Here is a 15,007-nt window from a genome sequence, read left to right as displayed (position 1 = left end):
TTTGATAAACTTTTAGTCTAAAAAACAAACATGATGGCAACAGGTTTTCGATTACAAAAATACCACACGGTTGTTATCGCCCTCGAAGTTATCACTACACCTCGACACCGCTCCAAGTTGGATAAATTCTCGGTGGCGATAACAACCGTGTGATGGCCTTCATTGGAACAAAAGTTAACTCAAAAACAGTTTACTTGCAAAAATGATTACAATTTTTGGATCTGTTTTGTTTCGCCCCTTTCCCCACGTTAGTGAGGTTATTTTTTTACGCACCCCAGGAGTACGTGCTGTTTTCTTGCATACTAACGTGCTATATAACAACATATAATTGTAACTGGGGGCGTAAAAAACACTGGGGGGCAAAACAGAATAGATCCCATTTTTTTATTGCGAAAAGAACAAAATTTGGAGGGTCTATATCCCCCATTCAATTAGTGCTTGTAGCTAGACCAACACACTATCGTTGCACTCTAATGCTAGGAAGCTAAACACCCTTTTGGAGGTTAGGATGTAAGTGATTTGGGGGAAACGATTAGATGCTAATTTACAGAAAAAAAAAAGGAAAATCACTATTGTAGACAATTAGCCCTTTTCTTTTCCCGGTGAAATTCTTTTGATTAACTTTTTGTGACTTTGAATCAATCCGGCAACTTTTCAGTTTATGCTCCTCTAGCACCTTATACCCTTAAGCATAGAGGGTGTTTTTTATTTGCAACCCACAGCCGTATCTTTTTAATAATGATTCGCCCTATAAAAGCAACAGCTTTGTAAATGGGGTGCATAACGTACTCGCGGGAAGTGCGCAAACGGAAGAGATCCCATTTTTGCTAAATGTATATAATGTTTTCAATCCGATCATCTCTGTTTTTTTTTAAATAAAAAGAAAAAGGTTAATTTTCCTAATTAAAAGATGGCAGGCAAGGATACTTCATTGGCAAAAACGAACTGTGAAAAACGTCAATGGCTGGAAAAACTCCAAAAAATTGATCCTGAATTCTATCGAACTTTGATCGGTGGTTCTTCCCCCCCCCCCCGCCAAAACGTTATCATCTCCCCAATTAGGTAGCACGTGCCATTTCATAGTAAATCTTTGTTGAAATATAGCACTTGGGTCTGGGGGTGGAACTAATATGCATGCACTAAGCAGGTGGGGGCTGTTATAAACGGAAAAGATCCCTTATGACACGTGTTCATTCATTGGGGCTCTATGTAACAACTCTACGTTCAATTTCAAATGAAAGGCACGTTTTTACTTGATTGGGTACCTTAAGATCTGGCACTGTATAATGGAAGATCTGGCATTCTAAAGCCTGGCACTGTTAAGATCTGGCATTCTAAAACTTGCACTTTTGTGTTTCAAATAGATGAATGGAACACACAAAACTTTTAAAATGACTACACAATGATACTGATTTCAACACTTGTTGATAGCGGTTTTAGTCTGCGGCCTACTTGCATCGTGACGATCCTTTAAGAATACGGTTCTTCAAGAAGCGTTAGAATATTGAGTAGACCACTGCTCTCAGATATTCCAGGTTCTAAATGGATTGAGACGACGCCGGTAAGTCACAAATTAAAACCATTAAGAATGATTGATGAAAACAGTACCCTAATTTGATTAATTGACAAGAGTGCGCATTCTGAATATGTTGAGATAACTTATACCAAAACCAGTTCACCAATGCGGAAAATTACTTGAACTACCCATTACTGCTACGTATTATAAAGCAGTCGACCTAACAGGTGTATATCAGATTGCTGCTTTTCGAAATAGCGAGTTGTTAATGGATTGAAACATGGCCCCGGGTCAAGTGGAACCATTTTAATTAGAGCATCGAAAGCAGTATCTAATGTGCTTAATTTATAAATGTGCGTTTTTTTGAACTTCATCGATGTTTACGTAACCTGTCCTATAATATTCAGTGTTAATGACCAATTTACTCCTAGTATTGCTGTTTAATGGATACAAAAACTAAACATCTCTAAATTAACCAGTATTAGTAGACAGTTCTTGTAATGCACACCACAACTAACAGATTGTTGACCATTTTCATCAACCATTTTGTTGAACCAAATTATTGATAAACCATTTCGTTCTTAACACTGCTATATTATTGGATAAAAAGCACAGGGTTTGTCACTAGGTTAGACGAGTGACCTAATATACACTTAGAGAACGGCAAGACTGTCGGGTAGTGCCAATTGATCTGTTAAATAAATTGTTACAGTTCTTTTATTTCGCTACAGCATTATACTTCCGGATACCTTCTCAGTCTGTCTCAAATCTTCCATTCTACGATGGGAGACAAAAAGAGAAATCGATCTCCGGGGAATGGGAACAAAACGGAAGTAGTGGTAAAAGCAGACAAGGCTGACAAGTGGGAGTTGGGAGCATACAGGCTATACGCTTTGCCAACATGCATTCACTTACATTTCTAAAGAGAATATACCAAGGTGGCGTTTCTTTATTACTTCTCACTGAGCGTAGGTATAACTCTAAAAACAGAGCCCCTTCCTTCGACACACCTATAATTGCTATCATAGCTGGATCCCTCAAAACTGGTCGTGCAAAATATTGTAGACAACTGGTAATCGATAATTTAGTGCGAGGTTGCAGACCGAAATGACCTCTGATCAAACTATCCCGGATAAAAATGGCCTCTCATCAGACCACCCAGGACAAAAAGACCTCTGATTAGACTGTTCCAGTTCAAAATGACCACTGATCAGACCACCCCGACAAAATTAACTCCCATCAGACTGTTCCAGACAGAATTGACTTCAGAACACGCCGTTCCAGGCAAAAAGGACTTCTGATCATACCGCTCCAGACCGAGATGACCTCTGATCAGACCACCTCAGACCGAAATGATCTTTGATCAGACCATCCGGGAGAGACACCGAAATGAACTCAGATTAGACCGTTCCAGATCAAAATGACCTCTTATCAGACCGTTCCAGATCAAAATGACCTCTCGTGAGACCATCCCGGACTGAAAAGATCTCTGATCATACTGTCCCAGCACAAAATGACCTCTGATCACACAGACCCAAGTGTGCCCGATATTAATTCTGCGCTTAAAATGCTTTATGCGCTTCAAGTGTGTTCGGATACACAGTTTTTTCGCTTGACCCCCCTCAGCTTAATGGCCTTACAATTTCTACACTCCTTACCTGCTGGACTCAGTTGGGATGGAAAGACGGGGTGGGGGGGGGGGGGGGTGAGACACCAGCATACTGGAAAATTCCCATTTTTTCCAGATCATTCTTTATTTACGTGCCTGCTCAATGCGATGTTCTTGCTATAGTTGTGAGGTGAAAAAATATACATTCAATTGATTCAATTGAGCCATCAAGTGTTGACTATTTATAAAATTGGCATTTCATTTAATATCTTTGTAGTGAGGGTGTTGAATTTGTGTATGATCAAGGCAACGTTTCAGCGTGGATTTTGTATAATTCAAAAACTTTCGTCACAATTGTCCATTTGTTAGGTTAATTTGGCACAGCCTTAATCAACAACCAAAATGATCCTAAGCAGTCCGTTCTAGATCAAAACCACCTCTGACCGGACCATTTCGGACCAAAATGACCACTGATCAGACAACCCAGGTCGGAACGACCAATGATCAGACCGTTCCAGATCAAAATCACTTCTGATCAGACCATCTCAGACCGGAATGACCTGTGAACAGGATTTTCTAGATCAATATGACCCCTGATCAAACCGTTCCAGACCTAAATTACCTCTGATTAGACCACCCACCTCAGACCTAAATGACCTCTGATTAGAACACTTCAAACCAAAGTGAACTCTCTTTAGACCCTTCCGGATCAAAATGACCTCTTATCAGTCCAGTCCAGATCAAAATGACCGCCTATCAGACCGTTCCAAATCAAAATGACATCTCATCAGACCCTCCCGGACTGAAAAGATCTCTGATCATACTGTCTCAGGACGAAATGACCTCTGATCAGACAGACCTAAATGTGCTCGAAACTTATTGTGCGCTCAAAATATTTTATACGCTTCAAGTGTGTTCGAAGTCAAAGTTTTTTCTTTTGGCACCCCCCTCAATTTAATGGCCGTTTAATTTCTAAGCTCCATTCTTACTGTATTCAGTCCGGATGAAAAAACGGGGTGGCAGTGAGACTCCACCATACAGGGGCATTCTCCTTTTCAGATCAACCGGTGATAAAAAAAATCCTTTTATGCTTTAACTTTTATTTACTTCCCTCCTCAATGCGATGTTCTTGCTATAGTTCTGAGGTGAAAAGTATACATTCGACTGAGTCAAATGATTCTTGGAAGTTTTGAGTGGTTTATAAAATTGGCATTTGATTTTATATCTTTGTGCTGAGGGTGTTGAGTTTGTGTATGATCAGGGTAACATTTCAGCGTGGATTTTGTATAATCGAAAAACTTTTTTCACAACCGTCCCTATGTTAGATTTTTTTTGGCAAAGCCTTAAGCCACAATCTAATTGATCCTTATCAGACTGTTCCAGATGAAAACCACTTCTAACCATACCATTCCAGATCAAAATCTCCTTCAATATGATCATTCCAGACCGCAAGGAGCTCTGATCAGACCGTTAAATATCAAAATGATCACCGATCAGATCATACCAGAACAAAATGACGACTAATTAGAGAATCCAGGCCGCAATGACCATTGATCAGACCGTTTCAGATCGAAATGACCTCTGATCTGACTCGCTTCAGGTCAAAATGACCTCCAACTAGACTGCTTCGACTCAAAATCACCTCTGATCAGACCGTCCAAGACCTATATTACATTATAACACACCATCCCAGCCAAAAAAATTTCCTGTAATCAGACAGTTCCAGATCAAAATGACTGCTGATCAGACCGTTCAATACTAAAATGACCATTGACCAGACCAACCGAGAGAGACCGAAAGGAAAACGGATTAGACCGTTCCAGATCAAAATAACCTCTGATCAGACCATCTCGGACCGGAATGATCTGTGTTCAGACTTTTCTAGATCATTATGACACTTCTGATTAGACCCTTGCAGACGAAAATGACCACTGATCAGATTACCCTGACCAAAATAACCTCTACTTAGACCATCTCAGACCAACATGATCTCTGATTGTACCGTTCCAACCCAAAAAACATTTGATCAGACCATCCGAGAGAGATCAAAATGAGCTCTGATTAGAGCTTTCCAGATCAAAATGATCTCCGATCAGACCGTTCCTGATCAAAAAGACTTCCTATCAGACCATTACAAATCGAAATGACCTCACAACAGACCATCCGGGACTGAACGGATCTCTAATAAAAATGTCCCAGAACAAAGTGACCTCTGATCAGACAGAGCCAAGTGTGCCCGATCTTTTTTCTGCGCTCAAAATCTTTTATGCGCTTCAAGTGTGTTCGAATCTCCAGTTTTTTCTCTTCGCCCCCTCCCCCCTCAACTAAGTGGTCATATATTTCTACGCAACTCACTTGCTGGACTCAGTTCGGATTAAAAAACAGGAGGAGGCACCACCATACTTGGAAGTTTTCAATTTTTCAGTACAACTTGCGATAAAGAAAATCCTCCAATTAGTTAACTTTTATTTACCTGCCTGCTTAATGCGATGTTCTTGTTATAGTTATGAGGTTAAAATGTATACTTTACATTGCGTCATATGAGCCTCTGAAGTGTTGACTGTTTTCAAAATTGGCAGTTGATTTCATATTGATGTGGTGGGGTTGTTGAATTTGTGTAAGATCAAGGTTATATTTAAGCGTGGATTTTTTATAATTGAAAAATTTTTATCAGTACTGTTCATTTGTTTTAATGTTTTTACACAGTCGAAAACCACAACCAAAATGAACTCTAATCAGACAGTTTCAGATCCAAACCACCTCTGAACAGACCGTTCCAGACAAAAATGACCTCCGATCAGATTATTCCAGACCAAATGACCACTGATCAGACCATTCTAGCTCAAAATGGCCTCTGATCAGATCGTTCTGCACAGATCATAACAACCTCTGATTTGACTGCTTTAAACCAAAATGACCTCCATCCAGACCGTTTCAAATCAAAACCAGCCCTTACCAGACCGTTCCAGACCACCTGAACAGGCCATCTTAGACCGAAGTAACCGGTGATCAAACCGTTCCAGATCAAAATGACCGCTAATGAGACCGTTCTAGACCAAAATGACCTTTGATCAGATCATCCGAGAGAGACCTAAATGAAATATGATTAGGCCGTTCCAGATCAAATGACCTCTGATCAGACCGTTCCGGACCAAGATGACCTCTGAACAGGCCATCTTAGACTGAAGTAACCGGTGATCAGACCGTTCGAAATCAAAACAAGCTCTCATCAGACCATCCCAGAAAGGATCTCTGATCAGACTGTCCCAGAACAAAATGACATCTGATCAGACCCAAGTAGACAAATTGACCTCTGATCAGACCCAAGTGTGCTCGAAATTTTTTCTGCGCTCAAAATCTTTTATGCGCTTCAAGTGTTATCGGATCCCCAGTTTTTTCTCTCGACCCCCCCCCCCTCAGGCTAGTGGCTGTATAGTTTTTACGCCTCTTGCTTGCTGGACTCAGTTTGGTTGAAAAACAGGGGGGCCAGAACAGTTTTAGCCAAAAAAGCCAACACTAGAATTTTCGTCTTTCCATAAGTCGAAGTCCCCGCACACCCCCTCCCCTCCACCCCCAGCTGAGTGGTCATGTAATATACATCACCCCAATATAGATAATAGGGAGGGAGTACATGGCTATAATTTCTTGTAGGGCTGTAATGGGAAAGAACCCGCCTATCTCTCACGTTAACTTAAAATTGAGTGAATGATTGGATGATGAAGTGAATTGTCGAATTTGGATCTTTTGATGCCTCCCTTCCATATATGGTGCACTCTCTTCTATGACTACTCAATCAACACTGAGACTATTCAGAGCGCCATTGCAACAACTCTCAGTCGGTACGGCGAACTTGCCGGAAGGTAAGACCCGGACCTTTTTCAGGTTCCCCGTCCACTTCGAATGAAGATCATGCATACAAGAATCTTGCAAGATAAAAAGCATCTTACAAATGTTCGTATTAATTGAACAAGTTTGAGCATGATCAGCGTATGATGACAAAAACTCACTTCTGTATTTCAAATCACTTCTGTTATTTATGGCAAAACTTTGCGCTTAACATAGCCTAATTTTGATCTTTCTGTCAAATCAAACTATCTGTGTAATATGTAATATGTAATATGTGGCAGACGGATTGCCGTCCATTTTCGAATCAAAATAGGGCGTTTCTGTGAAATGATGGTGTTGGTCGGGGAAATGAAAACAAAATGTTTTTTCAAAAACCTATGAACTTTTTGCTAACTCTATCGATTTCTTTGTTCCGCACATGTAGAATACAATCATCTACAGTAGATAGTATAACATCTCTGAAAAGTATAAATTAATTGTAATGGTTGTGTCGTACAGATTTACAATCTGTAGGAATGAGTTGTTTCGTGGTACCAATTAGCTTTCTCTACAGCGGCCAATTAAGGGTGATTTGGCGGAGCGGTTTAAGGCTTTTATTTGTTGCTTTAGAATAAACTATTCGAGTTACAGAATTTAAGTCGATTTGGTGGAGCGAATTCGCTTTCAATTATTTGTAGAGTATTTCGCTCAGCGAAAGATACCAAACTTTTGATACGTCTGAATTAAGACTTTGGCTAATCGGATTCTAGTTAAGAGAGAGGGTCAACTATTTTGAATTACGAAATTGAGAAGAATGAAATTAGACAAAATTAACAAAACTGATTAACAATTTGTTCATAAGGTTATATTCCTAAAAGCGGCAACTTACAATCACGAAACAATGTGAACAGACAAAAGATCATGCACAGGATGTAAACAAATTTACAAGTATGAAATCATAAGATTCGATCTTCAAAATTAAAACTAAATGAATGAACAAATTAAAAGTAGATGAAATGAACTAAATTAAGTTAAACATAAAATGAACCAATTTAGCTGCACCAAACAATAACCTCAAACTAAAAATGTACTATTGTACCACATTTCCCCCTTGGCGAAAATAAATAACATGTTATTTATCAGGAAATTAATAGTCACATGTACTTGTTAAAATAATTAATACTGTATTGTTTTAATCAGAGTTTTGAACGCAACAGTTTTACTTAAATGCACTTTAATCACTTTCTTTTCGTAATATCTCTCCGCTTCGCCAACTGTCATGGACAACTCTGGTTCTTCATAATTTGGAGAGACGTAGAATTGAGTTGGGTATGAGGTTGTTGGAGAGCGTGGGCCGACTGTAAAGTTAGACTCCTCTTGATTAGACTGTGCTGCAGCAGTTTGTATGGCCGAGATTATTGATTTATTTTCAATTTGTTGTTTCTTGATGTTTTGTCGTCTTCTTTGTTTCCCAATTGCTCCAGTACTTGAGGTTGTGGGAGGGCAAGTTTGAATTGAAGTCACAGATTCATCCAATTCTGTGGTCGATATTGCGGAGCGTTTTCTTTTTGAGGGAAGTAATGCTACTGATGCTTTTGTAGCTGCTTTTCTCTTTGGCCTGCTTGGTGGCTCCACGATGACAATGCCTGTAGTTGGTAATTCCATTGGCACCGCGAGATCGTTATTCGATTAGGTAGGTTGATTTGGCGGCGCCGTTGATAGTTGTCTTATAGGCTTTGTTGGCATTCTTACTCGGAGGGCACGTGTAACATTGGAGTGAATTGACGACACTGTACTGACGTCATCTGCCACTTTTCTATGTTTCATTCGTTCCCTCCTTCTAACTTTTTCCTGGATTCCTTGGCATGGTGGTTTATGAGTTCCTCGGTTGTTTTGCCCGTGGGAAGTTTTGGCCTTCGGTTAGCGTATACCTGCAGTTCTGTGTCACGTTCCGCCTTCGTCCCAAACTTTGCTAGATTTGAGTTCCTGATTGTTACATCTCCCGGTTCTTTAATTACTGAAGTTTGTTCATTTGTTTTAATTACTGACGATCCTGGTGCTAGGACGCCATATAAGCCGTCGAGACTTTTCTTTGATCTTTTTGTGCGCGGTCTTTTTTTAGCCAATTTTACCTCCAGTGATGATTCTGTTCTGGGTATCGATTGGCCGACATCTGGATGAGAAATTAATCTCGATTCCTTGTTTGGGTCCGCCTTTTGTCGTTTCATCGCCTCTTTGCCCAGTTTGTCCTTGTTCACCTCTATTTCAATGTCACTTCGCTCATCATTGTTCCAGTTTTTGTCTGTGATAAGCCGGTCCCATCTGACAGTCTCCAAATCTAAATATTTGTTTAGAATGTTTTTGTAAGTTAACCTTTTTGGGTCTGGTTTTGTCGTTATATTGCTTGATGGTGTATTCGCTTTTCTGCCAAAATGTACCTCAAATGGTGATATGTTAATAGTCTTTTGACGACATATTCGTAGCTGATAAATTATTGAATTTATTGATGCTTTTACATTAAATTGATTTTGCGCCGCCGTTTTAATACAGGCTAAGCGATTCTTGATTGTTTGAATGAGTTTTTCAACCAAACCAATTGCTCTGTGGTCGTGTATTGGCGCGGCGATTAGCTGTATGTTATTTTGATTACAAAATGTTTTAAATTGTTGCCCCGTTTGACATCTAGCTTGATCCAATCTAATTGCACGGGGTATACCGTGTAGCAAAACATATTCTTGAAGAAACTTCAAAATATTATCTGCATTAGCTCTATCAAATACTTCTGCTGTTGGGAATTTCGAAAATCGATCAATACATGCAAGAAAATAAATCTCTTGATTTTTTTCATTATAGATGGGTCCTCCAAAATCAATTTGAATTTCTTATTAGGAACTTTACATAACTTTAATGGTGCCCATGTTATTTGCTGGTATAATAGGTTTTAAATTTTTACCAATCTTGACACAGGGGTTGCACTTTGCTGTTTTGGTAGCTATGTCCCTGTGCATATATGGCCACCACGCGTGTGTTGCCATATCAGTCATTCCCCATGTGCCAGGATGAGTTGCGTGGATGGCGTCTACATAGGCATCTTTGATCGCATGGGGGAGAGCAATTCTGTCGTCTATGCAGACACACCCGTTCTTTACATGCAAGTCTTTCCAGAAGGAATGAATGTAAGGGGATATTTGTCTACATCTACCTTCATTGTCCGTCAAAATGCAGTCGCGAATCTCCTTCAAGATCGCGTCCTTGGTTGTCAGGCTGGCCATTAAAGAGCTGGAGAAGATCTTGGAGAGCGCGAAGTTGAATGAGTCCGGGTACAAATCGTCTACTGACGGCGAAGTGGCTGTTGTATCAGTAGTGGGTGTTATCGGAGTCACGGGTGCTGCTTGGACCGTTGAAGGTCCCTCTTCTGCAAAACGTACTCTCGATGGGGTCGATTGTTTAACTGTCATCAGCGTTTCATCATCGGAAGTTGATTGGGACATCATGTAGACGTTCTTGAATTTCGTTGCGATTCGTTGAAAGTGATTTAAATTAGAGAGTGACTGTTCAGTGGGTCGGTTTAAGGCAAAAAGCGAGTGAGGAATGTTAGTTCTCTCGATTTTGGGGATGGAATTCAAATTATTGATTGTTAATTCGCTAATTGAGTCGTCAATTTGCGTGCTTGTAGAATGTTCTGGATTTCGCGGGGCAAATTCACTGCATAGGTTATTAGTGGAATTTGGATTATTTACGACGCATTTTGTAGATTGATTTCGCGCTGCGAAATCGACGTAATTTTCGGCATTTAATAAGAAGCGTTTCGCACTACGTTTAATTACATCCAATTTAGCTACAATAAATTGCTTGTCATATGCAGATATATTAGAAGCTTGTTGATGCGGGTCGCGAGATATATAATCCACTAATCCCATTTTGGTGCCCGGAAGGTGATCAATCGAGAAGTCAAATGGTAGTAAACGATCTACCCAACGTGTCAGTCTACTATTATATGATTTGTTAGATCTATTTTCTCTCATAATTGAGAGAAGTGCTCTATGATCAGTTATCACAGTAAAAGTTTTGCCGTATAAATAATACTTAAAATGTTCCACGGACCAAACAACACCCAGAAGTTCTAGTTCGTTTTTACTATATCTGTCTTCAACAGAGTTCAAAAATCGTGACGCGAATGCTACTGTGTGCCACCCATTAGGTGTTCGTTGTTCCAGTGCACATCCCAATCCTTTACGCGAGGCGTCACATTTAATTCGTGTTTCTAATTCCGGGTTGAAATGTTTATTTTTAGTGGTTTCCGTAATTTGTTCTTTTATTAGAGAAAACTGTTTATCGTGCACTTCCGTCCAAAGAAGTTTTGAATTTTTCTTAAGCAATGGTTGCAGGGGGTAACATAATTGTGACAAATTCGGGATAAATTTTCCTAAATGGTGTTCAGAACCCATAAGAGAGCGAAGTTTTTTAAGATTAGTGGGTGCCGATAATTTTCCAATTGCATCCGTTTTACTTGAAAGTTGGGTTACACCTGATTGTGTAATGTTATGACCGAGCCATTCAATCGTTTCTTTCGCGAAATGACATTTTGCAAGATTTATGCGTAAGTTTTCTAGTCCAGTTTTATTAGGCATTTTCGTACTAAGTCTAGATGTTTTTCGATTCCACCTCTGCTAACGATCAAAATATCATCTAAGAAACAGAAAGTATTTTCCAAACCGGCAAGAGTACAATCAATAGCTTTTTGGAATTCAGCTGGCATATCCGTCAAACCGTAAAATCCAGTTTTAAATCGAGATGTCCCAGTCATATCTCCGCTAACAATATTAAAGTTACAATGGCGGGCCGTATCACTGTGTAACTTAAGTTGACTATAAGCGTATTGCAAATCAAGAGTCGTGAAATAAGTAGTCTCCTGCGGCGCCGTTGACAGTGTTTGCAAAATTGTTTGAATTAGCGAATCTATATTGGGCATTTGATACTTGTTTTTATGAATAGCTTTGTTTAGGATTTTTGAATCGAGTGCTATTTTGATTGATTTGTCCTTTTTTACCGTAATGACAATCGGAGATATGAAAAATTGATCAGAACAGTTGTTTAACTTTTCGATATGTCCTTCATTTAACAGTTTTTCTAATTCAATTTTCACTCTCGGTTGAAGGTGTATGGGCACTTTTCGTCCTTTTTGATGTATTACTCGATAATTTTTGTGGAATTTTGAATTGACCGTGAGATTTTTTGATTTTCCAATTCGGGATATCAAATCAGGAAACTCCTTTGCCAGTGATTTCTTTATTGCACAAGGTGGATCTATATTGTTAACCTCTGTTTGCGGACAAGGCTTCTGAGAAATTGTGATGCCTAACTGATCAAAAAGGTCTCGTCCTAATATTGGTCGAAACCCATCGGCTACAACTGTTGTTTTTGCTTTCTGAATGCTCCAATCATCACATTTTACCGGCGTTTTCAAAGTGCCGAGGGGTTGAACGATATCGTTAGAAAATGACTTCAATTCCAATGGTCTTTTCTCCGACCATTGTGATTGAGCACAATTGAGCATTATTTCTCTTGCAAGTGACATATTAATAATGGTACAACCACTGCCGGAGTCGAGAAGTAAATCACAGTTTGTGTTTCCGATCGTTAATGACAAATTTTTCAGTGCTAAATTTGGTGAATTCATATTTTCAACTGTTGCATCGTAATTATCATCCGAAGAATCATAGTCTGAGTTGATTTGCTCATTATAATTGATATAATTGACGTTCTGACTTTCCTGACTAGAATTTTGATTAGATGTTTCAGCCGTTTCTACAGTGTTAATGCGATTGGTTTGTTGATTGTTTCTTGTATTATTAAGTCTTCGACGATATAGCTTAGCAAAATGGTTTTGCAAACCACAGTGGTTACATTTCTTACCCATTGCGGGGCAAACCTGACGATGTGTAGGTGTCCAGATTTGACCACAACCACGACATTGTCCAACGGATGCACGGTTGGTGACTGCTCTGCTTGATTGAGCTCCACGTACACCCGCGCCGCGAAATCGATTGAGTTGTTGTATTGCATTCACCGTACTACCAGTTGCTCCGTTATTAGATGAAATTCTTTGCTGATTCTGATTACCCATTTCCATGTTGACTGCAATGCTGAGTGCCCTCTCTGGTTCAACTGTATCCCGTAGGAGCTCTCGCTGAATGTCATCATCCAGCATGTTAGTGATGAAAATGTCCCTGATGATTGCTTCTTCACGGTTTTCAAAGTCGCAATTTTCAGCCAATTCTTTCAAGATGCTGTAGAATTGCTCTACAGTTTCGCCCTTCTTTTGCTTCCGAGAGAAGAACACATATCTGTCAAATGTGATGTTTCTTGGGCGGATAAAGGCAATCTCCATCATTTCCCAGAGTTTGAGGGTAGTCAAATCGTAAATATTGTGCGGGAATTTTTGTGTTAGTAATCGTCGTCCTTCAGTACCAATACTTAGGTACAATAGAGATACGCATTTTTGGTCACACAAATTCCATGGACGTTCCCCGCATAGTATTCCCGCTTCTGTTATCTTTCGACATCTTAGTTCCCATTGCAACTTCAACTGGTTGTTTCTTATTCTACGCTCTCTCTCTGCTTCCTCGGTTGTGTCGTCAATCGGCATCTCGTACTTCGGTTCCGCTGGCAGACGAACTGTCGATGGTTTGGGTTGTAGCAATGTGTCTATAGTGATATTCTCGCGAGCGAGAATTGCTAGTTTTACTTGAATTCTCCATTTCTTCCATCTGATTGGTGGGTCTGAAGTTGGTCGTTCCCAAAATGGCTCTATCGACAACGGTGTTTTTCTCAATTCTCGAGCTGACTGCGCCATGTCGTACAGATTTACAATCTGTAGGAATGAGTTGTTTTGTGGTACCAATTAGCTTTCTCTACAGCGGCCAATTAAGGGTGATTTGGCGGAGCGGTTTAAGGCTTTTATTTGTTGCTTTAGAATAAACTATTCGAGTTACAGAATTTAAGTCGATTTGGTGGAGCGAATTCGCTTTCAATTATTTGTAGAGTATTTCGCTCAGCGAAAGATACCAAACTTTTGATACGTCTGAATTAAGACTTTGGCTAATCGGATTCTAGTTAAGAGAGAGGGTCAACTATTTTGAATTACGAAATTGAGAAGAATGAAATTAGACAAAATTAACAAAACTGATTAACAATTTGTTCATAAGGTTATATTCCTAAAAGCGGCAACTTACAATCACGAAACAATGTGAACAGACAAAAGATCATGCACAGGATGTAAACAAATTTACAAGTATGAAATCATAAGATTCGATCTTCAAAATTAAAACTAAATGAATGAACAAATTAAAAGTAGATGAAATGAACTAAATTAAGTTAAACATAAAATGAACCAATTTAGCTGCACCAAACAATAACCTCAAACTAAAAATGTACTATTGTACCACAGGTTGGTATGACCTCGCATTGGGTCACGAAAATCCCTTAAAAACATCAGTTTAATGCTCACGCAATAAACTAAAACACTCCACGTATTAAACAAAAACTTTTTTTGTATAGTGAAGAAACTTTGCGTTTCCCTAAGAAACTTTGAAAAAAAATTAGAAGGAAATGATTGCATTGGGTACGCAACAACATTGATCAAAGAGAAACAAAGTTTCTGGTTCTCCGAATTTAATTTTTTCTGACCCTTACTTGCCGTCAAGAAGCACAATTGCTCTCATTTCCTTTAAACTGAGTAAAAGTTTTAAATCAAGTAATTTATAAAAGCGATGAGAAAAAGAAATAACCTCGAAAGGTCAGGGGAATTCAAAATCAGGGAAATGAAAGCTACTTTTTCAGTTCAATCTTTTTTATTGAACTGAAAAAGTTGACTTAGCCTGCCTAAACAAGCTTAAAACGTGTAAAAATAGACTCTCACTGCTTCAAAGATTACGATTGTCTTCAATGAAATTAATTGACATGAATTATCAATACACGGAAGCAAAAACGGCAAAACTCTTAATTTTAATTTTTGCTTTTGTAGAAAACTAAATTTGAGAGAAGTTTGGGCAAAT

General features: G+C 39.2%; 1 protein-coding gene across 4 annotated transcripts in view; it reads left to right on the top strand.

Annotated features, from left to right (window-relative positions):
• The first annotated feature begins 2,096 nt into the window (after positions 1-2,096).
• LOC142348466 (uncharacterized) overlaps positions 2,097-15,007 on the top strand; it is a 44,899-nt gene continuing 31,988 nt past the window's right edge. The window contains exons 1-2 of one of the 4 annotated variants that reach the window (XR_012760738.1): positions 2,097-2,399; positions 6,848-6,985. Coding sequence is in view for 3 of the 4 variants with exons in the window: in XM_075399839.1 (XP_075255954.1) it covers positions 2,299-2,399; positions 6,848-6,985 (239 nt within the window). In the remaining variant the exon portion in view is untranslated. Of the gene's footprint in view, positions 2,455-6,776; positions 6,986-15,007 lie in introns of all 4 variants that reach the window. The other 3 variants (XM_075399841.1, XM_075399839.1, XM_075399840.1) reach the window with 3 other exon arrangements.

This window comes from Convolutriloba macropyga, chromosome 10, assembly GCF_964194025.1.
Source record: "Convolutriloba macropyga chromosome 10, txConMacr16.3, whole genome shotgun sequence".
Lineage (NCBI taxonomy): Eukaryota > Metazoa > Xenacoelomorpha > Acoela > Convolutidae > Convolutriloba > Convolutriloba macropyga.
This window is presented reverse-complemented; position numbering and strand designations above follow the sequence as displayed.